We start from the raw sequence: 25,935 nt of genomic DNA on the forward strand, positions 1-25,935 counted from the left end.
GGGGAGAGCTTTTTCGCTTTTTTCCCCCCCAGTGTTCAGAGTCTTATTTGCCCTTGATTTAGAATTGTCCGGACGTTAGGAGTATAGCCATGTTGCAGAGGTTTGAGAAAGAATGCAATTCAGAAAGAAAAGATCCTCCTGTTTGGAACTCTATAAAGAGAAATGTGAACTCTCAGATAGTTGCACCTGCCCTCTGTTTTGTGAGGTTCTATACCACGTGGTCATTTTTCAAGTTAGGTTCACAATACTGAGTTGGCTGTTATCTTAATGTGTCTACAACTCTGTGGACGCCTGAAATCATGCATGATGAGCTATTATATTGGCTGCATTTCAGGATGCAAGTGTCAGCTTTTATCTTCTAGTTCATCGCTCGCACTAGCAGATACATTTACTCAATGTTATATAATTAAAAAATAATTTTTATGTTAGGAAATTATTCTTAATGGTCTGGTAGTATTGAGCTCCCCTCCTACAGTAAACTTTTTATTTCCTTTTCAAGACTGGTGTGTTAGAGGAGCACTTACGAATGCATCTTCAGTGCTGTTTGACTTTGTGTAGTTTTTGGGATTTGAACCTATCTGTTGTCACCATACTCTGGGATTATTACAGCAAGAACCTGGTAAGTAGATGAATACATAAAAATGTAGAGTTGCATGTGTATGGTCCTTGATTTTTAGCAATTGATTCTGATTCTCCTCTAGCCAAGCCTGATTGCTACATGTTTGTAAAACTGACTAATCAATGACAGTTTGCTATATTTATTTATTTGTATTTATTTAAGAAATTATGTTTAAAAATGTCATGTCACGATAGAACAAATTATAATAAATTTTTACTCTTATTTTTCATCAGGACTACTGATTTTAAGATCTTGTAAAAACACTTTGCACATAGTTACAATACACTTATTTTTTGATTTGTGGTAGGAACACGTCCTTTTGTTTGTGTGAAGGATAGCATCTTAATGCCTTTGGAATATTAACATTTATTGTTACTTATCTTTTCTTTTAGAACAGTTGCTTTACCATTCCTTGGCTTGGTCTGAAGGGTCTGGCAAACGTTAGTAAAACTTCTTTGTCGATGCTTGAGTTGGTGAAAAGTTGCTGTTGTGAACAGGAGATCCCCGCCCTGTACAACTCCAGCAACAGTTACTTCATTTTTCTCAGCATTTTGGCACAGATGATGAAAGAAGAGGCAGAGAACAGTGGCGTGCATCCTTGGAAACAAATTAAAGGACGGTATGGCCGCTATTTAGTTTGTCTCACTTTCTAAGAGGTCTAGTCAGCCTGTCTGTGTGCCTGTCCAGCCACGTACCAAAGCAAGCGGGGGGTGCTGTGCTCATGAGAAAGCAAAGGGGATGAGGCATCCAGGGTGTTTTATAATTTGAAGATGACAGTTGTTCCCTGAAGTTTCTCTTGCCAGCTGAGGCTGTGATGGGGTCCAAGAGCTGGGTCCAAGAATCACCTTGGCAATCATAGCTTGTGATGATTTACTTCATCCCACAGGCCAGGAATTTGGTACACTGGAAACCTATGCAGTAGTACAACCCTATCGCCAGACAGACAATGAAATTAAAGGACAGAAATTCTGTTTGAGCTGTATGTAAGCCATGTGTTGTCTAAGAATACGCAGACTGGCTCTTGCTAGGCCTGCAGTTTCATTTATATTGCCGTTCTCTTTTTCATGGTTTCCAAAATTTCTCACAATGTTTTCTTTTTTGTGAGGGATTTAATTTTTCATTTAATTTTGAAACATACTAATTAAGAGGTACGGTCAGTCATGATATAAAAATCCATAAAGTGTATATAGTCTAAATCAAAATCCTGATATTTTATATGCTTTATTAATCCTTAAAAATTTTATTATAGTAATGAAATTACGCTGATCTGTTAGAGGTGCTAACGTTTGAAAAATTTTTTCATTGGATGTAAAAGACAGAATTAGTTTTGTTTTGTGCTTTTTGTTTTGATTTTTAAAATATTTTAGTAAGTATTAATAAAATTATTAAAATTTTATTAAGCATTAATGAAATCCTTTTGTATAATATATTCATATATTTAAAATGAACATGTAAAATATAAAAATATATTAAAGTATATTAAATATATTTTAAAATATATTAAAAATGAACATGTGCGTGCACATCTTACAAAGCTATGTGGTATGTTCCGTCCAAGAAAGAAGGGTTATCCTGGGTATCAGAAAGGGAAAAATGTATCTAATGTCTGCGTACATTTTATGAGTTGTTACAGGCAGAAAAGTTTGAGTTTAAAAATTGCTACAACTACATAGAAACAAATATGTTGTTGGATGCTGAATCAGTGTCTTGCTTTAGTTAGTAATTCTGATTAGCCTGCTCTGTTTTTACTGAAAACAAATCATACTTACATTTTTGTGCTATTATAGCTTGTTACTTTCCCTAATTTAAGAGGGGGAATAATAATACACAACACACAGTATGTCGCTCTGCTCAACCGGTATTCATCGTTTCTACCTCGAATAAATCAATTACACAAGTAGCAAAATTTAACAGCCTACAGCTATGATTTTGGGATGAACTCTGTTTTCAGCAGCTAACCAACCATTAATTGATGCATGAAGAACGTAAATGCCTGTCAGTAGTAATTTACTACTAAACAACATTAATTGGATTTGCTGTATTTTTTGGTGGCTAGATTTGATAACCTCAGCACCATTTTCAACTATTTTTCCAGGTGACAGGATAGGAAAACAGCATTTATGGATGTTTACCTACTGTTTGTGGAACTTACTTAATATTGAAGGTGAAGGGTATACCCAAGGTTTTAAACACAGGAATCAAAAAGTTAAGCAAGCTATTTTCATCTTATTCCTCTCTCGTAGGAATGGTGACGTTTATTTAAAAGTCCAGATCTGAGAAAAGGTTACAGAAAAGGCATCTATGTAAAAGCTTTCTGCTTTTTCTCGACCACTTTAAAGTTGCAAAGTAGGAGCGCTTCTCCCATCCGCCACGTATGACTTGAGCACCGTCATATCAGCAATACAACTTAAAGTTTCTTAACATCATCCTGCTGGAGAGACATTTCTCTCACAAATGCCTTAGTTTCCCTGTTTTCTCCCAAACCTGTAGTTCACAGTCCATACAGTAGGTGTGCAATACAGGTCGGTACAGACTTTGGGGTAGCACTGTGGAGAAAAGGAGCTTTCCGTCAGAAATCTTCCTCTCCCTTTTACTGAGTGATGGTTATGTAGGTGAGCCTTTGATGGCAGCAGCTGTGGGAGTATCACATAAGAACCGGCATCACTAGTTAAAGGAAGGAGGGTCCCTGGTCATTTTTTGGCATTTTCTTTATGCCATCTGGAAACAATGGAGTTTTAGGAAAGAAGTTGCACGGAGATTGTTTGCTGTTGCTGAGAGATGCCACTTAATAACAAATTACTTCCTTTCCTAGTAGCCCTCAGGGACTAAGTTTGATTGATGTGAAGGCGGACATCCATCACACACAAAGTCGAGAGAGTCTGCTCTGAACGTTGTGCTCGACTTTGTACTAGAGGCTGGATAAGGGAGAAGGGTTAGGCTGTACCTGGGGTTGAAAACTCCTCACTTGGTCCTTGTATTGGGAGTGGAAAATGAAATGGTGTGTTTGTTCCAGTAGCTGAAAGAGTAGGAGAGAGGAGGGAAAAGAGGATATTTAAAATGTCTGGGTTATTGGAAGAAAGTAAATGTAAACTAAAAGCATGAAAATACAATTTTATTGTATCAAGCAGATAGAAAATTGCGTACTTTAAGAAACTTTCTTGGGTTTTTTTTGTTTTGTTTTTTTTTTTTTAATGTAGAATTTATTCCAAGTTCCATCGGAGAAGAATGCAGGAGCTGACGGAAGTGGGGCTGCAGAACTTTTTTAATCTGTTCCTCATGCTAGCAATTGTTGCGGAGACAGAAGATATAGTGAGTCGAGTGTTGGATCTTTTGGATTTCCTGACTCCATCTGCCATTACCGTGTCTCAGAGAGCTCTCATCTGGAGAGGTCATTTTGCTTTCCTTTTGATTTATGTTGAGAAGAACATGGACATTAGTGTCCTAGCTGAGAAACTCTCAAATGCTTTCCGTGAGAAGGCAAAGGAGTTTTTAGTAACCAAAAATGACTACACACAGAAACAAAATCTCTGGACTCTACTTTCAACCTACGTCGATGGTGTCCAAGAAGTGTTTGAGACCAGCTGCTACTTGAGCCTTTCTGAGGAAAAGTTGTTAAATGATGGCTTTACTATGCTGCTGCCTGCTTGTCGAGGAGCTGAACTGAGTATGGTCCTAAATTTTCTTCAGGTTGTTCTAGCCAGACTTCGGTAAGTTATTTAGTTAAACTGTGGATATAGACTGGCATGTTGGTTTTGTGTTTAGGGTTAAACTGTAGTTCATATTAATTTCTTACTGAAATAGAGTAAAAGGAAAGAGAAATCTCTGGAGGACTGTGAATGACATGTTAAATTTCAAAATCCACCAATACCTCACTGCATTTAAAATCTTAGAAATGTTTCCTTATTGTTTCAAGACATGAGGTTTGACATCCCTGATATTTTGTTATGAATTAGTGGCTCTATAGAAAGTCATCCAGCTGCTACTATTTCAGACAATACCATCTTTTGGCATCCTGTTTTGGGAATTGCAAAATTATTACCTGTACTAAGTTACTTAAATTAGAGGGTTTTGGTGTTTGGTGTGGTTTTTTTCTTTATTTTCTTCAGTGAATCTATTCTATTTTTCAGACTCTTCATTCTATTTTTTTTCTCTTTCACCAAGGTTGCCATCAAATACAACAGTTATGGGGATTTGAATACTTGTCTGGGGTTCGACAGGAAAGAAGGAAATCATATTTTACCACTTTCAAGCAGTTTTGCTTTGATGTACTAGTTCAGTTTGCAACATCCACAGTGCCCTTCAATAAGCATATTTATGTCTACTGATGCTTTTCAGAGATAGTCCTCCAGTTTGAAGCCCAAACTGCTTTTTTTTTTTTTATAAGATATTAAGAGGCAGCTATTGATCTGCCATTACTTCAAATGTGCAAGACTGAAATATGTGGAAAGAGCTGTGGAAGGGTGCATAATAGGAATAGTGAAGCCCATATGCAAGATCTCTCTTTAACTAGGTTCTTTGTTATTGTCTAGTAGTTTGACTGCAGCTGTCAATAGCATATACATCCAAAGACAACTGTTTTTCAGGCAGTCTTTTGAAAAAAGATGAAGCACGAAACTAAGTTTAGTTGATTTATTATTTATTATTTCGGTTCAACTGAATGTATTTACTGGAATAAATTGGAGACTTCAAAAATACTTTGACGTTTTCTCCATTAGCTAATACACAGCATTTGCTGTGTTCTTTTTAAAGATGAAATAGGAAGAAATTTGAGACTGGTGAAAAAGTTGCCTATTTCATAACTTGGCATTATTTTGAAGCTTTCCAGAACTGGGGGTTATGTGGTTCTTTTGTAACGCAGAGAGGAGGGCGTAGAAGTTCATTACAGACTTCTCAGGTCATCACAGACAAGGTACAGGACAGTATTCGTAACTTTTCTTACAAAAAGCAGCTCGGCTGAAATATTTGAATTACCAACATGCTGAAATACTAATTGGTATGAGAGAGATTATTAGAGCCTTGTTTTTAATGGTTCTTTATTTCAACCCCCGTGTTTATACGTGTGGTTACTGTTACCTGCCTATTTATCCGCTCTACAGAGAAGGCTTAATTCCTTAAAGTTCATAAAACGCTTTGATCTTCAGGTTGTATGTAACAGGAAAATGTTACTCGTTCTCTCCCACTTTGACAGACTCACTGAAAAAAAAGTCCTCTATGGCCATGTAAGTAAAACAACAGTAAAAACAGTTTCTTCATTGAGAAGATTTGGATGACTTTGTGCCAACCATATGTTAAACCGTTATGGGTTTAACCAGACTGATTAGGCCTGGTCTGTCTGCAAACTCAGAAAAGGATGAAATGGTTCAATGCCGTTCTGCCTCCTGTTTTTAAAATCCAGGCAGATATAGGATAGTAGGCCTTTCATAAATGTAGTTTTTCTGTACACTGCACTCTAATAATTTTATAACTGCATGACAGGGAATTTACAGGTAGGGAGGAAGTGAGATCACTGATTAAAGAGAAAAGCGGCTCCCTCTAGGCTGTTAGGAAATAATAACTTCATGTGCCACTTTCTGCTAACCCCAGATGATGGCTCACAGGAGCATTCTTTATTGCTGATTAAGTAGCATTATGAAAATACTGACTTGGTTACGTTAACTAAATGCCTCAGTATTTAAAGCTTAAAATGTCAAATAGTTTTAGCAGTCCCCTTTAATATATCTTGTTGGATTGCTAAAATCGCATACCAGGCTTCCCAGTTGATTTTATTTAAGGATACTGTAAAAATGGCAATCTTTCATTTGCAGAGTGAGGTGTAGCCAAAAGCTCTTCCTTAATTATAGCTATTCATGCTGCTATGGTTAAGGGTCTGTCAGCATTTCCATTATAAACCTTTATTTTCAAGGGTTTGTAACATAGCAGTGAAAACTTGCTCTGGGCTAAAACTTGGCATGCAAGGTTTTGAAAGTGCGCTTGTTTTCTTCCTTTCTTTTTTCTTAAAAGGCATCTGAAAAGAGACTCCCACCTTCACCATTTTTACACTACTGTGTTTTAAAGTAACCCTTCCCAGGTTTTTATTGTATTTTTCTTGTCTGCTAGAAAAGTACTGGTGGCTTTTGATTGTTGTATTTACCTATGCTTAGACTATTTTAAATAAGCGTTTTTAAACCACTTTTTTTATTGTTATCATTAAGGTTATTTTGGTGTCAATATATTTAAATAGAACTATGACTTGGCAGGAGAACTCATTTTTTGGTGTGTAGTGAGTGGATAATTGGAAACAAGATGCTACTTGCTGGCACTTCCAAGTATTTGATCTTCATAGTGAGATTTGGTATGAAGTGAAAATTGTATTTTAATACAGTCTCCTTTTTAAAAACATATGTAAAATAAACAGTAAACAATCAAGAAACTACCCAAAATAAAAATGCAAAGTGCTTCCTTCCTGTGTTTACTTGGAGCATTCAGCTTCTAGCTCAGACATAAGTTTTTCCTTTATTTTTTGTTTCTATTTTTAAGCAGTGGTTTAGAATCCTGATTATTATTATTTTTTTCATTATTCTTAATGGTGATGCAGGATGCTTCTTTCTTCTTAAAGGTAAATGCAGGATGCTTGCCCATGTGTGTTTTCATTTGGTCCAAATCTCTAGCACTACCTGTCATCTGAGTGCCTCGTGACACAAAAAGAAACCCTAGGTTAATAAAAATACAGGCATTTAATGTATTTGACAGAACTTGCTGTAAAAATTGACAGAGAAATCTGCTGAGTGCCTGGAAACAGTAGGTTCTGGCATTGCAGTGTGTTATTCTTAAAAGAAGTGCTTGAAACGTTTAAAAATGTCTTTTATTGTAATCAGGTATTGCTCTGACATGAGCTTTCTCTCATTATCATCATCCTGGCATTTGGGTTTTGTAGTGTATTAGCACTGAGTTACAGGATTATAAAATGCACTTACATGCCTGGGTGTAAAATCACTGCTGTACTCCAGACACCTGTGCCTAGTTTCAGGGAGACTTGCTACTGATTCCCATAGGAGAAATGAGAAGTACCACAAACCTAATAACAAAAAAAATGGTAATTTTATTTTGAAAACAGTTCTTGCATATTTATGCCAGTTCGTACTGTTCTTCCAGTGTTGAAAGACTTGAAAAGTTATTGAAAATTTCAGTGTGTAAATTTCATAAGATCTACAGAAATACTAATCAGGTAAACCTGCCTCTAATTAAAAGTTACATTAATAATTGGGCCGCAGATAACAGCAGAACTGGATGTTTCTATCTGTTAGAGTGTGTCTAGCCTCGAGGTTGTGAGAGAAATCACGATAGGGATGGATTATCCAGTATATCTTTGCTATGGAAATGTATAGTCGTTTGTAATTTTTTTTGCGTTATACTTGCCATCAAAACAGCCTGTGGGAAGCTTTCTGAGACCAACAGAAGCCTCTCTCCCCCTCTCTGTTACCGTGTAAGTCAGCAGATAAGCTCAGGAGGAGAATAGAAAGGTCCTCCCCCCTCCCTCCTTCTTTTCTTCACCCTCAGGGGTTTTAGTGTTCGTCTTTGTAAAATGTATTTTCTGATGTTGAACTTCTGAAAACTGTATCCAGAAGAGTTTGGAAAAGCGTGAGTCTTCTCTTACCCATCCCATCCTGTGAGTATATTTAGAGCTACTGGCTGTGATGTCCTGATAAGCACAGGGGGCAATTCTGTGACTATACCACTGAACTGAGAGTCGGAAGATCTTAGTTTGGCACTAAGATCTCCCAGACTTAATGAACGACCATTAGAAAGTCATTAAAAGTTGCTATGAATGTTGTTTGTCTGTGTGGAAAAAGGAGTAAGTCCTTCCTTTTTGACTTAATGACATAGATCTTACATGTTGGGGAGCAAGCATGCCTTGCTGTGCTAACATGATCTAGGGTTTGGTTTTTTTTAAGTTCAGTTATTCCATTAATAAATCTGATATTTGAATGAGCGTAAATAAAATCTAGTCTCTAAATGCTTTAGAGCATGGGAAGCAAGCACTGCTTTAGAATATAACAGCATTTTGAGGGGTTCACTGTGTCCAAATCCTTAAAAGTAGTCTGTTACAATATTCTGTGTATATTGGATGTGTTCTTAGCTACAGTTGTTGCCTTAAGGTGTGTCTCTGGTAATTAAAACTGAATTTCTTTTCTCTTCTTACTACTTTATGTGAGACTTGAGATTTTTTTTTTTTTCAGGATATTTTCTTTGGTATAAAATAATGGGGTTTATACCTTTGTCCCTTATTTTCTGATACTCAAAGACGACTAGTTAGAACTGATGTGTTTTGATTGTGTGTCCTCCGCTCAGAGAGTATTACTATACAAAGGAATGAAATGAGATAGTGTGCTCTGGAGCTGTGTACCTAATACTTTGCTTATAGAAAGTTCCTGTGTATGTCTAGCACTGGTTCAGGTTTGCAAGAATACTCGCTTCCACTTCTCACTGTCTTTGTTTCTCAAATCAGTAGGCAGCCACGTGAGAGCTGAATAATTGATTAAAATCAATTTCATATTGATATTTAAAATGTAATAGAGAGCATCTGCCTTAGAAGGAGAGCAGCAAAGCTGGTGACAGGGCTGGAAGGAATGTCCTGTGAGGAGCCGCTGAGGACTTTAGGCTTGTCTAGTTTGGAGCAAAGGAGATTGAGGGACAACCTCATTGCTCTCTACAGCTTCCTGAGGAGTGGAAGTGGAGAGGGAGGTGCTGAGCTCTTCTCACTGGTATCCAGTGATAGGACGCATGGGAATGGTTCAAAGCTGCACCAGGGGAGGTTTAGACTGGACATTAGGAGGCATTTCTTTACTGAGAGCGTGGTCAAACACTGGAACAGGCTTCCTAGAGAGATGGTCAATGCCCCAAGCCTGTCAGCATTTAAAAGGCATTTGGACAATGCCCTTAATGGTTTGCTTTAGGTTTTGGTCGGCCCTGAATTGGTCAGGCAGTTTCCCTTCCAACTGAAAAATTCTATTCTATTCTAGAATCACTTTAAGAACAACCTGAAACAAAAAAAAAAAGCTGTCAAAGGACCTTGTGATTGTTGATGCCAAAACAAAGCCAATCTTGGTAGACAACTGGAGCTAAAGAAACTCAAATCTAGTACTCGGACATCAATCATGAGGATACAGAGCTCTGTCCCCTGTGCTATGGATTGAAACGCTTTTCTGTGTTTCATCCGTTGTATTCATTTTATCTCCTGAAAATTAATCCACATAAGCTTTCTGTGGCCTACCTGACAGCAGTACACGACTTAACTGTTGTGAAAAAGTAAATCCACCAAAAAAAGCAGGTGTACTGAGAACCTGCTGCTTGGGACCCTGCAGATATTTAGAGAAATACGTGCTCCGTGAAGGACATAAAGCACAGATTTGTTTTCTAATGGAAGTATCTCACTTTTGAAACTCTCTTCCTCAAATTAACTTTCCTCTCAGTTTTCTTTCTTTTATTCTTCACACGAGGTGTGAGAATGGCTTTTCATATGGAATATTTTTTTGTTGTGGGTGTTAAACAAAGAAATACTTTTGCCAATAAAACCGTTATATGCAAGTAGCCTTCTAATCTCTTAATTTTGATTGTTTCTTCGTTACCTTACAAGATATATATTTCTTCTCTCTTTAGGATATCTCTTGTCAGATTTAAGGCTTATTTAAAATGAAAAGAAAGCTGAAGCAATTTTCTTTATTCCATTTCAGTCTCCTAAGGCCTATTTCCCCCTGGTGAGCTCATAGCAACAGGGGGGTTTAAGGGAATTCAGCTTTCTGCAAATTAATGTCTCACATCATGAAAATTCAGGACTTTTTTTTTTCCTATATCTTGAAAAAGTAATACAGTGAGTGCGAGTATTATTTCTTGCCAGCGGGTGGAAGATGAATGATTTTGTCACAGTTTTACTGCTTGATGAGCAGTGTCCTGAGGGTCAGGCTTAAGTCTGTGTCACTATGCTGCTCATTACTCTTGAGCTAAATAAGGGCTGATTGGATCTAAATTGCCTAGCACATGGGCCGCAGATGAGCTCAGTGAGTAGGGGATGACCTGCTATTCAGGCTGGGAGTAACCCCGGTGTGCAAATGCTGCATTAGAACACCGTGGGAGAATGAGAGGCTACCGACCGCTGCCAGCAAAAGAAATCGAAATGTAAAAACTCTTTGATGCTGCAGTGTTAGAATTTGAAATGTAGGAAGTGACAGGTTGATGGTACTTATCAGCTTTGGCTGGATTAGAGAACAGTGTCATCTTGCTTATATAATGACAGAAGAATGAAGCTGGCTCCCAACTACTTTGTGGTGCAGAGCTGCTGCTGTCAGAGTCAATGCTGCCTCCTACTGACAGTCTGCGTGGAAGGATGGAGAAAGCGGATGGACAGCTGGCTCCGGAAGACGTTCTAGGGCTCTCTAGCATACCGAAGTGCACTCTCTGCCTCTGCCTATCTATTCCTGTATAGTTTTGGTCTCTCCTTTTAAGCAGCGAATTGCAAACCTGATTCATGAAAACAGCGAGTGTACGTTTTGGGACAAGAGCAAGTCACTGCTGTCTTCAAGAACGGTTAGACGAGTCGTCTACATGCACTGAACCTATACATGTGTGTCTCTGCTTCACACAAAGTATTTCCCTTAGTACTCTTCTTTCCATTGCTAGCCCCTGTGAAGGGATGCGATCTCTGGAGAGGAGAATTAATTTGTGCCTGAGTGCTTTAAAGAAAGTTGACCTTTAAAGAGGAGAAAAGAAATCTGAATGAACTCGAAGGAGAATCCTTATGCTAACTGAACACATGAATATACCTGTCTTGATGGAGGAAAAGGAAAAGCAAGCAAAGCACCTGCCAGGTGCTGAACACAACACAGGTTGTAGTTGTTTGTGCAGTTCCGAAAAATTCAGTTCAGTGGTTCAGTAGAACAAGCTTTTGGGTTTTGTTCCCCCCTGCCTCCATCACTGGTGCTTTGGAAACTCAGTAATAGCTACAGTGATGATAAATACCTACTTGCTTCATGTTTTCCAAATTTGTTTCACATTCTGTTACTGACAGCTATAAACTACCAGCATCAGCTTCTCTTACTCCTAACTTATGGGACTACCTCATCAGCAAAAGCAATTTTGTGCTCTTACGAAACTGATGACTAAATGAAGAGAAGGGATGAATCTAAATAGATTATGTGGTTTCTGTTCACTGTTTTCTATTTTTCTGTTTTCTGGGTATATACCATTTGATTCTTCTTCCCCTGGGATGCTTTTCCTTGTGATAAAATTTCTTCTGGGACATTAAACAACTTCCAGTTTACTTGTTTCTGGGTTTTGCAACAAAAAAGAAAGAGAAAAGAAAACAGCAGCCTTACAACTACAAAAAGTTTTACTGTAAAATGGTGTGAGTCTATGGGAATGAGAGAGAAGATTTTCATAAGGAACATAATTAGTGTTAGGCTTCAGTGTTACTTGTATCATCTTAGTATTATCAATGTTTAATGATATCACTTCAGATGACTAAAAGTGAGGAACTGTTTAGCACAACTAGTTGTAGTAGATCAAAATGAGTTACAGAGTTTGTCTGAGTTTATATATGGACAAAAGTTACAGGGTATTTCTCTGTGTTCAAATGGAAAGCAGAACCAGAATTTAAAATTTTGAAAAAAAAGATTATCAGCAAGAGGAAATAGTGAAGGCCAAGTACTGAAATTAGGAAGGAGAAATGCTAATACAACATACGGGATGCTTGGCATGGCGGCCGTACTGTCAAAGTGTGGGGAGGTGGTATGAACGGTGGCGGGAGAGAAACGAAGGGGATCGAACGGGGAAATGAAGGGGACGTCAGTTTACAAAACGCTTATAAATAAATTGAAGATTGGAGATAGTCACAGAAGTGAATGATAAGAGTAGGAAGTTTGTAGAAGTTTGACGGAACTGATTTGAGGTAGGAAAGGTTGAGAGGAGACATGCTAGAAGTTATCCAGTACTTAAAAAGACTTTGCAAAGAAGACAAGTTGCCTGTTGTTCTCTATGCCAGTGAAGAAGGAATTTGCTTAATTTGGGGCAGAAGTTTAGTGTGGTTATTTAGAGTAGGCTGCAAATGTCAAGACTCTGGCAGACTGCAAGAGAGAGTTGTGGAATTGGATTTCATTTTTTTACTTTTTAGACAATGCATTAGACAAACATTTGCTGGAGGGTAATCTTTGTAAGCTTACCAGACTGCTGAGATGAACTCCCTCAATGACTCTGGAGATGGTACCCAGCCCTTCACTGATGTTTCTGTGATTTGATATTAAGGACCACTGGATGTGGCTGGTGATTGATTAGTAAGGATGCTTCCTAAACAGGATTCGGTGCTTTTCCTTACAGAACAAAAACTCAGTGAAATCAGAAGGTAAAGAAACCGTACCTGAAACAGTAACCTGCCATAAAATTTAACTTTAGAAATCTGTCATTCATTTTGATTTTTAGTATCCACACTCTTTTTAAATTTCCCTTTTCTGATGGGAGGGAAGTTGAACCTGTTTAGTGGTTCTGTATCCTACTGGTTCTTGGATTTCTGGGGTAGAAGTGTAAGTGTGGCTCATACTGTGTGTGCAGCACAATGGCTCTGCTGAAGAGGGTGCTGGGTTTTCAGTGATTTTTGTGTTCAAGTCTGGAAATCCATCTAGAAAACTACTTTGAAAATGCTTTTTTAGACATTTTCTAAAGAAAGCTAATTGATACAGCGCATGTACGTGTGCATTGCCGTGTTTTATTTGGCTTGGAGCAAGTCCAAGTGCCATTAATTGCCAATGTCTAAATGCTCCAGCTTTCTTTCCAGTGGTACTAAGCCAGGGACAATGAAAATGTGCCTAATGTGAAATGAGCCTGAAATACTATGCCACCCTATCCTCCGTAAAAACAAAGTGGAAAGAGTAGAGCATACTCTGCAACATGTGCATCGTGCAGCATCTCATGTTCTTGTGGGGGTCCCTTCCTGATGTTGTTATTTGGAGTAACAAGAAGAGAAAGGTAAAAACAATTTGTGGTTTACTTAGTTCTCCCATAAGCTGAAGGTATTGTCTTATTCTCTCCTCTCTTTCTCAACCAGAAGGTCCTGTTTGTCTCTAATCGGGGTTAATTAAAGCCTTAGGGCAATGCTGAGACCCTGCCAATGGCTGGAAGGTACAGACATAATCAAGGCTTCAGCCCCTCACCGTAGGGAGCGGGGAGGTAACTGTGGGCTCGTCGCAGGCTCTGATAATACAGCTGTGCTAATTCTTTCTGAAAATACATGAGTGAACTTTTTTTTGTGTGTGTGTGTGTCACATAGTTCTGTTCATTTATTAATTTCTGGCTGTTATCAAAGAGCGGTGTGAAGTCTCTGGTTTAATGCGGGCGCTTGCGAATCCACGTTAAGGAACGGAAACCTTCTGGTTCTCTCCGTGGTAATGCAGGGACTACACAGGCAGCCACGGCAGCCATTATGCACACAGCAGGAGCGTTCGCTGCAGCCAGGGATGTGTGTCATCTTTTATTGAGGGGCAGGAGAAGGGAGGAACAGGCAAGTACATATGCGCTTGCCAGGACAATGAGGATTTCTTTTTTTTTTTTTTTTCTTTCTTTTACTGCTATTTTGCAGTCTTGTTTTCCTTACAAAAAGTCAACTGGGAGAATAAAAACAAATATTTCCATTGGCATTCTTTGTTTTTCTGGACAGGAATACATTGATTAGCTATTGGCGATGTGCATTTGAAAATACTTCCGTAAGTGTTCCAGGTATCAGCCTATAATATTTTAAAGCTGCTAAAGATTTGCTCCCAGGGAAGTCCTCCGATTCACACCACACCTGTATATTCAAGGCTGTTCTACAAGGGCTTGATTTGGGGATCAAATGGTGTGTGTGTGTCCATGTTACATTTACATGGAGTTTTGTATCAGGTGCAAAGATGACATCAGAAAGTAAAGCACAGTGATCATCTCTTAGAAAATAATTAACTATAGCACAGCCATGATTATCCAGATGTCATAGGGAGAGTGAATATATATTCAGGCAATCAAGGGATTTTACAATGTAATTATTAGACACTGGGGAGACGTGACCTTGTTTAGGGTAACAGGAGCTATGGTTAATTGATGTTAGGATAATCAAACTTCTACTGTTTTATTATTCTGGGACCCTAGGCTTTGCAAGAAAATGTGTGCGTGTGCTTAGAAAAAAGAAATCCCCCAAACATCTGAAAATAGAAGCCTAAAAGTGAACTTTGAGGCTATGCTTGCATTGCCTTGCTGTACTGAATTACTCCTATGATTATAAGTATCGAGAAATCATTTATATTGTCTGTAAATCATCCCCATTTTACATCACAGTGAAGATTCAATACATCTTGATTCTGAGTATTTTGTAAAGGTATGTATTTTCCTAAGACATCAGAAATGACTAGTTTTTTCCAAGTCAAACTCAAAAATTGAAGGTGTCTTTTCCTGCAGCCAAGAATTTTTGTTGTTTTCTTTCTGAAAAGAAAACCTTTGATATGCGTGCACTCTGAGCATTATGACAGAAAATACAGTTGGTGCAGTCCTCCTTGAGCTTCATTGTCTTCTCCAAGTTTAGAACGTGAGGACATAAAACAGAATTTCTTTTCATTAGAGTTCATTATGAAAGGGTTTCCACTGCACTGCTGTGATACTGAACCTCTGGAATTTCTAATAACTCAGCCTGCCCTCTGGAAGATTTGAAGATTAAGTGTAGCATTGCTACTGTCTCTTACTGAAAGTTTTTCTCTTTTTTTTCCTTCTCTCGCTCTTTTTTCCCCCCTATTCCTTGAAATAGGGTAATTTCTGAAAACTCTTCAGCAATCCTATCTCCATGTAAATTAATACTGTAAATTGTGCTGCTAGTGAGGGTGGAGGGAGTAGTAAGAGTGGGTGGGGGGAGAGAAGAATTAAAATCATTCCAATAAATGGTTTAATTTATGCCTCAGCAGTTAAGCATGCTCCTGGTTAACAGAAATACCCTTCAGCTACACAGGATTTGGGAGGGTTGGAGGGCACTCATTTGCACATAAATAGCCATTAACTGATAAATTCCCAGAGGTCTCCTGTTGCATGCTAGTGGTTCTGACCTACTTAGCTAGCTTAAATTTGTTTTACAGAATTATTATAATTCCATCCTTGGTACTTAAACTTTGTGATTAATGCATGCCTCACAATACAATTAAAGTATAATTACACAGTTTTACAGTTTGCTATCATGGTGTTATTATTATTACAAAGAGCTGGATTTTGCAAATATTAGAAGAATTAGGGTTCTGATACCCATCACTTTGCTGTTATTAAGTGATTATGTTAAATGGGACCCCTTTATGTCTGAAGAATGAAGTGGAGAGAGGGGAGTCATTAACTAACACATCAGATGGTTTCTAAGTGATTGAGGAAGAGATGTGTGATGGGGTTTTTTACACATCTGGAGACGATAGGTGCAAATACCTTTTGTTCATCTTTGCCAGCTGCCTATGACATGCTCTCGCGCATATGCGCTTTGGTGGTTAAAAAAAAAGTTTCATACTAAACATTGCATCTCTGTAATCTGTCAAAAATCATTTGCATGTGTTAAACATCTGATTTTATTATATTTCATTGAAGCTTTTTATTACAAGCAGAGGGTTTTTTTGTACCCTTATTAAAAACACTAACGGCCAGATACAGAGGTCCAACAGGTCTGTGCAGCGTAGATTAGGATGTGTGTGCAAGGATGATACATATCTTTCTCTTGTGCTCCATAAACTCAGAGCAGTTCTGTATAAGGGATCCTCCGTCTTTTCAGTCTGTGTGCATGAATGTATTGTATATTTATATGGGCTGCAAATAACAGTGAGGCACAAACGCTTCTGTTTTTACCTTAATTGTAAGGGTTACCTGGCCTCACCTATTTTTCTGGCCAAACTTAGTTCTGTGGCTACTGTTCGTTCTTCAAGGAGTGATCTAAGAATCACTAACGTTACTTGTACGTGACCCAAAAATCACTGCTGTACTGCATAATTCTTCTTACATCCTTTTTTTTTTCTTTTTTTTCCAATGCAACTGCACCAGAAAACGTAGGTCTTTACATTAACAATTAATACATTTAGCAAATGATTTTTTTAGCAATATTTCCCTATTCCAAAGTAAGTTACAAATCAAGTTTTACTTTCTTTATCTGTGAATATGTGTTATATTGCAGACTTCAGTGGTGGGAAATGGAGCAGTTGACACATTTTCTGAATTACACTTTCTGTTCTTCTAAAGCTTTTAAGGTTACACTATAAAATTTTTTAGCTGCAATTGCACAGTGGAAAAACCAAATGGTGTACGGAAATCGAATGTTGCACCCTCAAGTCTTATTTGATCCAGTGTCTTGGATTTCATTTTTGCTTACTTTAAAAAGACCTGTTGCTTTTGTGCTTTTCTTGGTTTTTTTAAGTTGTGCTATTCATTTCTTTAACAATGAAAATATTTCTTCTTTTTAATTCCAGAGAACATGAAGAGTAAAAGGCAAATAGAAATCTTTTTCTTAGAGTGACTCCTTTCACATCTGTAATTGTAGTCTGTATTTATGCTACTACAATGATATAATCTCTACTTTAGCTATTATCATTTGCTGTCATTGAGCTCAGAAAACATTGGTCATTATTACTGATGCATGGAAGCATGCGAGCAGGTAGCCAGTAATTATGCTTGGAAGAATTTACTATATTTCAGTGCGTCCTACTTGAATATTCGTGAATTGGTTTTATTTCTAGTCTTTAAAAAAAATGCTGCATTGAAGTCATTTAAATCATTTTCATGTGGCACAGCAAAAATGCAAAGGCACATTACCAGAAAGAAATGGTCAGCAATAAGAGCTGTTTTGCAAAGCTGGCTTGCAACAACTACTACACTATGTGGAGAAAACAGTTATCCTGTAATAATAAGACTAATGAATTCAGAAATCCATTGATTGAACTGGCTCTGGGTAGATTATGTGCAGGCTCGCTTCAAGGAGAGGAATTTATGAAATGTTTGCCGCATCCAGCGAGTGCTGCTGCTATAATACAGCTGCCTCCTCAGTGGTTTGCTTTGATCCTGTGGAATGAAAGGACAGGAGGATCAGCTCAGGTCTAAATGAGATTACAGCTGGTTCGGCAGCTTATCTGGTCTAATGCCAACTAGTGTGGCTTTGCACGTCCTAAGGGGTTTACAACAGAAACTGTTTATTGAGTATCATCGGTTTACTCAACACAAGCAGGCTAATCCTTCCCAGCCTCAGCATGTTGTAGGATTGTGCATGAGCCAAACCAAAAGCTGGTGTAGCCAGGGCCTCCAGAGCCCTTTGTCTCGCTTCATATTGATTTTTTTACCTGTGTTAAAGACAGTAAAAAATAAAACCAATAACCAGCCCTATTGTGAGCAAAAGGTTAATCTGACCTAAAATCTTACAAAAGCATCTTTTAACCCTAGAAGGGATGGAAGCCTTTCCCTGACTTTTCACTCAAGGGATTTTCTAGTTTAAGGTTTTGAAGAGCAAAATAAGAAAAACAGCTTAAACGTTTAACTCTGTGTGTCTTGCAAGGTCTCTGAATTCTTTCATCAGCTGCGTAGAAAACTTTAAACAGTTATATCTGACATTATTAACATTGTGTCATCTGTCTGTGGTAGGTGATGCTGTGTAGCAAGGACATGACATGCTGAATGTGGGCAGAGTAGTAGGAGCTGGTAGGTGTCCCAAGGCTCATGCTGGTTTTTCACTGTAGTGGCTTATATGTAAAAACATAAGAAAATGCCTTTATCAACTCTTTCTCCAAAAAAACCAACCAACCAAACAAAAAAGATACAAAAAACCCCAAACAACCAACTATGAACTAGGTGAGTGGAGTGCATCTTAAGGAATTCAAAAAAGTACCAAACAGGCCCATAGAAGCAGAATGTTTTTAAAAAAATAGGTGCTGCAAGTTTTTAAACAATGTCACTTTCTGTTTTGATGTGAAATACAATGGAGTATTAGATATAGTAATATATTATTGAGCATGTTTCCTGTCTGAGGTGAGTCTTTTTTGGAAAACATTGTGGCACGCGTCGGATTATTTTTAAATCAAATGTTTTTTATAGTATAGAGGAAGAACAGATTAAACTCTAGGAAGCTTTGCAGAGTAGTAGCAACACCTTTGCACTGAAAAGAAACACAGTAAGTTATTGAATCTGCGTTGCTGGAGTTATGTAGGAATTTATTAGATAGCTGCATTTGTATACTGTGCCTATTATTGGGAGTAATTAAATCAGTTCTGCTGTGATGCAGGGAAGAGAATTTGGTGACACACCTATCTGTCATTGACTGCATGTGTCAGACTTCAACTAGGATCCGTTTTGAAGACTGTTAAATTCTATCTAAAAGAAAAGATGGCAGTAACTTGAGGAATTATGAATGTCTGTTTTCTCATTACTTCACCTAATTGGAATGGATGTGTATTTTAAGCTATATGTTAGCAAAGAGGTTAAGAGGTTACCATGGATGCCACAGAGGCATTATGAGTGTTGCGTGGGGAAATTGCTAAAAATGATGTTTAAGATAAATGCAAACTTTACTAATACTTAAACCTAATGGACAAGATGTGTACAAGTTTAAAATGTAGTGTTTATCCAATCACTCGTGTTTTATCAAATCTGGTCTTAAAGCAATAGGTTGCTCTCGTGTCGTATTACACTTTTAGCACATTTGGAGATAAAAGCTATTGTTGGTGATTGCTTAAAGTCTCTTTGTTCAATCATCTGAACAGTGCAAATCAAAGCATTTTGTCAGACTGTGAGAAGTTTCACCTGGATAATGCTTCCCACACACGCAGGTCACCAAATACACTATGTGCACGGTTTTACAGCATAGCTGGTGCTGGAAGTTAAATGGATGCCCAGTGGTAGAACTTGTAAAACGTTTTCCTGTTAACACGACCGGGCAGAACTGACATTGTTGATGGTAGCTTTGATCTAATAAACTATCAGTTCTAACAGTGATTTTTACTGTGTTTCAGAGGGGATGATGATAAAAGTTTAGCAAGCCTACCTTTCTTCCTGGATGACAGAAAATTAGCTCTACTGTCTGCATTACCAAATGTTGGGAACAGCGTTAGTAGGGGATGGTTTGTGCCCAAAGTCACCTCCTTCACTAAACAATGTATTACATGAACAGCATCCTTTAACACAACAGATACTCCATGAAAAACAAAACTGATTTTTCAGAAAGGAAATGAAATGCTTTGTTTTGGAATTTGGAAACCAGTTACTTCGTTATCTTGAGTACAAGTTTTCCTGCCTCCCAAGATATGTTTTCTGTCTTGGAGAGAATGATTTTCCTAAACCACTTACAGTGTATGGCTCCCAGCAGGTTGCTAGACAGTATCTGTATGCATATATATTTTTTGATTTTCTGCAAAGGTAGCTAGAGGAGCTGGAGCAAAAGAGTTTCATTTTAAAAAAGAAAAACTTTATTTGAACTACAGTTCCTCTCTCTCTGTTATGGTCTTGTTTTACATTAAGAGAAATGCAGAAAACTTGAAGTCTTTTTTCTCAGGGTTCCTACCTGAAAAAGAAGAATGGCATGATAACAACAACAGCGTTTTACACATGTAATGGTAAGACAGGTGTGTTACTGGAAATTGTGTTCAGAATGTATGCAGTGATAACTGGGTAGTAGTACTCTGTTTGTTTTCAGTATTTGGGGTTTATAGTTTGATACTGTTCCTTTACCTCCCCTCAGGACTTTGTGTAGTCATCCTCAAAGTCCATTTCGCATCTCCTGATCAGATCAGGAAATTTCAACTGGGATGGCACCAACTCAACATTTGAATTTCTTCATCCAGGATGGCTATTTTACCAATTTCTCACTGTCGTCTTAGTACTTGAGTTTGGGTGAGAACATGCTGAATGAGAGAAGACTGCATGTCTAAAGCTGTGCTAGATAGACAAAAATATTTGAGAGATGTGGTGAAGTTAACGTCAGTGAATTTGTTTCACGCAATTTGCCAAACTTTGATTATTTTTTTCATAGTGTGGCTCAGAAGAATTTTAATGATCTCTGCATGGCCATAAATTTTACTATCTCATCTCTCAAATTGTAAGCTTTTCCAGAGTGATCTGTACCCTTTTGATCTGTTTGAATGAAACACTGTGAGCTTAAACAGAGATCCACCTTAGTACAGTATGTGGGTGTCTGTTCCCCAGTGTGGGGAGTCCATCAGCACTGGGAGTCCATTAAACTACCGGGCTTTGAACTGTAAGAAATCATCTTTTTAAGGTCAACCTGTTAAGCTTTAAAATTTTTTTTGGATCTCTTTACCTTAAAAAAAAAAAAGTGTAAACAACAGCTTACAAAAGATGTGAACCTATCCCATCATTATAATTCCTTGTCAACTGGTGTTATCCTGATCTCAGAGTCCCGTGGAAGAGCTAAAGGCAGGATCGTGGAAATGATTGTACTTCAAAATGAGTTTCAGTACTGGCCTTTCAGAATGAGTTGATTGTCATTCCAGTCACACTGCGTAGTTATCATTTCTCATGGAATTTTTTTGCGAATAAAAGACAGTAAGGAATTGGTGAAAAAGGCTTAGCTTGTAAAAATTCAGAAAATTTGTTCTATCAGGGCCTGGGTCATTGTTTAGCTATAGACAGCTACGCTTCATTGCCCTCCTGGTGCTCTAGAAGAATGTGTTTCAAGTAAATTACATTGTATAAGTAAGCAGCATACTGGGTTCCCAGTACAAAAAAAACCATTTAAATACTGATTTAAGTCCAGCAGACGACCACGAATATGATGAGGGTTCTGGAGCACATGCCCTATGAGGCGAGGCAAAGAAAACTGAATTTGTTCATCCTTAGGAAGAGAAGTCTTGGATGGGGATGGCGTGGGGTGGAAGGTATTTCACTGTTTTGTTCAACAGTCTAATGGGAGGGCTACAGATGAGATGGAATCAGATCCTTCACAGAGGTGCATAGTGGTAGGAAGCAATGGACTGGGATTGTGATGAAGGAAGTTTTTATTAGATATAAAGATAAAATTGTCAGAGGATAGTCAAACATTGGAACAACTTTCAAAGTCAGGTTATAAAATTTCCCGCCTTCTGTTATTCAAGGCTGGCATTGCTATGAACAGGTGTTGAACCAGATGACATCTAGAGGTCCATTCCAATTTAGATTTTTCTGTGACTAGCTCTTAACAAAAAAAAAAACAAACCAAAACTAAACACCACCACCCACCTGCCAAAAAAACCCACCATAACAACACACAAACAAAACCCAATAAACCAGAAATCCTATTTAACACACAGTTTCTAGGAGATGACAAATTTTAGAAGTTTTGCTCTAACAGAAGATAGTTCTCTGAAAGATAACCATTTGCAGTCTGCAGATTGCCTGTGTGTTAGCAACATGATTGAAAGTAGAAGCACTCTTTTTTCACTTCAGCATTGCTACTTTACTTCAGTTTCTCAGATAAACTGGCATTCTGATTCTCACTATAAATTATATTCACGTATGATTCATTTTATAATGATGTGGAACGTTTCCGTATGCCTTCATTGGTGATTTGAGCCAGCAATGTACCCTTGCCACAAAGAAGGCTGATGGTATCCTGGCCTGTATTAGGCAGAGCGATGCCAGCAGGTGGAGGGAGGTGATCCTTTCCCTCTGCTCAGCACTTGTGAGGCTACACCTGGAGTACTGTGTCCAGTTCTGGGCTGCCCAATACAAAAGAGACCATGGACATACTGCAGAGAGTCCAGTGAAGGGCTACAAAGATGATGAAGACACTGGAGCATCTCTTCTGTGAGGAAAGGCTGAGCGAGCTGGGACTGTTCAGCCTGGAGCAGAGAAGGCTCGGCTCAGGGGGGAATCTTATCAATGTTATAGCAATTCCTGAAGGGAGGGTGCATAGAGGACAGAGCCAGGCTCTTGTCACTGGTGCCCAGTGACAGGACCAGAGGTGATGGGCAACAAACTGAAACACAGTAGGGTCCCTCTGAACATCAGGAAACACTTTTTTAACTGTGAGGGTGACCAAGCCCTGGCACAGGTTATCCAGGGAGGCTGTGGAATCTCCATCCTTGAAGATATTCAAAATCTGTCTGGCCATGGTCTTGGGTAGCTGGCTCTAGGTGGTTTTGCTTGCACAGGAGGACTGGACAAGATGACCTCCAGAGGTCCCTTCCAACCTCAACCAGTCTGTGATTCTCGGATTTCTCAGTAAGAATGGGGAATGTGGGTTTTGTACTGAATAGTATGTATTCAAGGCAGGACTGTTGCATATAATACCAGGATATTGTTTGATGTGTGGCTTCTTTTTAGAACTTTGCAAGCAAAGAACTCACTCAGAAGGCCTTGACCGGGTTGAGTGGATCTTTCTTTTGAATACCTTTTGAAGAAAGGTAGTCTTTAACAGATAGAAAATGGTGCTAAGTCAGCTTATTTGCTGTGACCCTCGAGTCTCTGGTTGTAATTCCATCCTGCTTTGATGGCAAGAAGGAAGAGCTGTCATGGAAGGTTGTTAAAAATGATGTTGTGTACGAGCAGTGATTTGCTGTTTCCAGCTACATGCGTAACAGCTAATACTGTCTGTTCCCTGTATGACGGATACTAGCATTTATGTTCTTAATAAGCTATGAACTTGAATAAAGATTATCTGAAGTAATCGAGACTTCCTGTTCTCTCAAATATAAAATACTTTGGAAACCAAATTTAGTCTCATGTTATAAAAAAAAAAAAGAGAGAGAGAAATGGTGTCGCTATAATTTAAAGTTACAGACATGTAATTATGATTTCTCAGTAGTTTTTGAAGAAATCTTTTATATAAAAGATGACCTCTGTTTAAACAAGCAATTGAACAAAACCATCAAAACCAAAGGGTGAAGTGTTTCTCACTCAGGGCTGATCAAAGAGCTCCCAATGACTCCTGCAAGATCCTCCATCAGCGGTGGAGAAGTATGTTTTGTGTTTTTCTTTTAAAATTCTCATCATGTGAGGTGACATGCCTGCAGACCCTGCCCTCATGACTGAATGTCTACCTCTGGTAAAGAACGTATTTCAATCGTGTGATGAACATAGCTTGGATCCTACGGTGGGCAAGACCTAGCTTTCATGGGTCAGGTTGTGTGGCTCAAATCTCGCTCGTAGCTCTGAGAAGACTCTTGCAAAACAGTGCAGTAGAGGCTGAGACACGTTTATTTACTGTTCTGAAGTTTTGCACATGGAACAGGAATTTGGTGGGAAATTTTGTCTTACTGTGATCAAAACTAGTTGTAATGTCAGTCTGTTACAAAGATTACTATTCAAAATAAGGCTTCTGAGAATTGAAATGGAGCGATTTTAAATTCTGTGAAATTACAATGATTTAGAAATACTAAGTTTGGTTTAGGTGGGCTTTTTGTATGCATGCAAACTGAAAAAGGGGAAAACAACAGCTTTAGGATAGCATCAATTTTAAATGTACCCTGTCCATGTTTTTCCTTTATTTGTCTCTATTTTGTGTTTCAGAGGATTAAAAAATTCTGAATCTGACCTATGCTGCAAGGCTGCATAGGTGAACTAAATGTCTTTTTAAGTGTTTGCTTTTTCTGTGTTGTTTCTTGAAATAAGTGAGCTCTGATTTACCTGTTCAAAGCAACAAGGGGACTCCCAGTGCCTTGAACAGTGCGGAATCTGGCAAAGAGTGCTCGGCTGAGCTCTGTGAACGCCTGAGCCCGCCTGCTGAAGCGAGTAGCTGGACTGACTCTCCTGGGACATAAGATTTTGGGACAGCAGAGGGTCACTTTGTGTGTTTGTTCGTTCCAGTTTCTATTTTGTATTAAAGACACGAAGAAAACTGCGATCTTAGCATATGCCTGTGTAGTATGGGGGAGAAGCTAACTTGGCTGAATACCAGTGAAGGTAATGAAGGAAAATTGCAGTTGGGCTCAAATTAGCTGTCTGTTTTTCCCAAGGCTCTTCCGCAAGCTGAAATGTGAACTAGTGGCACTGAATTAACGCAGGTTATGTTGTCTTTGCTGCTCTTACAACCTCGTCTTAGTTAAATGTGGTTAGAAAAAGACAACGGCTCTCTGGCACAAATTTACTGGGGTGGCTGAAGCGGATGTAATATTCCCTCCCAGCAGACCTAGCCAAAGCAGGCTGGAGCTTTGTTGCTTGCATTTAAATTACGGCCATAGCAACTTGTCTTTTTGGTGATGTAGTTAAACCCTTTGAGAAGGGTTAAGGAGAAAGTGCTAACTAATATTCTGCGGCTCTGAGTGTTTGGCTTTTCCGTACCTTTGTGTTTTAGGGTTGTGTGTCTGTTCTTGTTAATATCTTTACTTTGTCTTTGAGCGTAGTAAAGATGTTGGGGATTTCTTGTTCTCCCTGTATATTTTAGAAGTATTACTGAGCACACACAACATGCTGTCACAGTGAACACAGGGTTCTCTATTACTGTGCTTAGCTATAGAGAGGATTATATTAAACTCGGTAACCTTGCTGAAGCCCCTTTGTACATTGCTGCTATATTGATAATCTTCACATGATTCAACTGCAGTTGAAAACCTTTTCTTCACAGCATTAACACTTTCCATCCTAGTGAAGATGAGGATCTTTGATATTAGAAAGTGAGCTCTTTTGTTATGCAGATATTTTTTTTTTTTATTAGTGTGGTCCTGCAGATGTTGCCTTGGACGTTTCTTCGCCTGGGCATATGATCATCAAGCCTAACCATTCAAAAATGGGTAAAACTATTTATTGATGAATGAATTAGTGGTTAACTAAGGGACTGTTGTGCTGTTTGATTGCTTACAAAATAGTGAATGCTTTAGGAAAATATTTGCGTTCTAAAAGAAATCCACAATAACATTTTAGAGTAATTAATAAAAATAATTTCCTAATGTTCCACATCTAAAACCAAAGAAACAGTATTACTTACGTATCAGTAGATTGAAGGAGCTATATAAGATGTGTTGACAATTTGTATCTGTGACGAATGCAGACCTCTTAATGGACAGCTTTCCTCTAAAATGTAAAGCTAAATGCATAGAAAATCATGGGAACTTGCTGCTCCTTCTTCAGTATTGCACATTGTGGAATCAAAATTTTGGTGACGCTTGCTTTGCCTCTCTTTAAAGTAAAGGGAATCCAGATAGTAAAGAAGAGTTTCAAGCTTGATTTCCTTTTTCTTTGTCCATGATTTTATTTTATGCTAATTCTTTTTCCACATATTGGCTGTTTCTTGTAATTTAATAAGAAGTGTTTCAGGTAGACTGCTGACCCATTTCTCTGTGTATTTAAGACCTTCATCGAGCAACCAGTGGAAAATTCTTGCAAGTGTTTAAATGACA

At 38.3% G+C, this 25,935-nt stretch overlaps 1 protein-coding gene across 2 annotated transcripts in view; it reads left to right on the forward strand.

Moving 5' to 3' along the window:
• MMS22L (MMS22 like, DNA repair protein) overlaps positions 1 to 25,935 on the forward strand; it is a 97,668-nt gene that overhangs the window by 34,587 nt on the left and 37,146 nt on the right. For both annotated transcript variants that reach the window (XM_074581075.1, XM_074581077.1), the window contains 3 exons: positions 500 to 619; positions 1,012 to 1,238; positions 3,817 to 4,326. In XM_074581075.1, coding sequence (XP_074437176.1) covers positions 500 to 619; positions 1,012 to 1,238; positions 3,817 to 4,326 — 857 coding nt within the window. The remainder of the gene's footprint in view (positions 1 to 499; positions 620 to 1,011; positions 1,239 to 3,816; positions 4,327 to 25,935) is intronic.

The sequence above is a fragment of the Larus michahellis genome, chromosome 3 (genome assembly GCF_964199755.1).
Source record: "Larus michahellis chromosome 3, bLarMic1.1, whole genome shotgun sequence".
Classification (NCBI taxonomy): Eukaryota; Metazoa; Chordata; class Aves; order Charadriiformes; family Laridae; genus Larus; species Larus michahellis.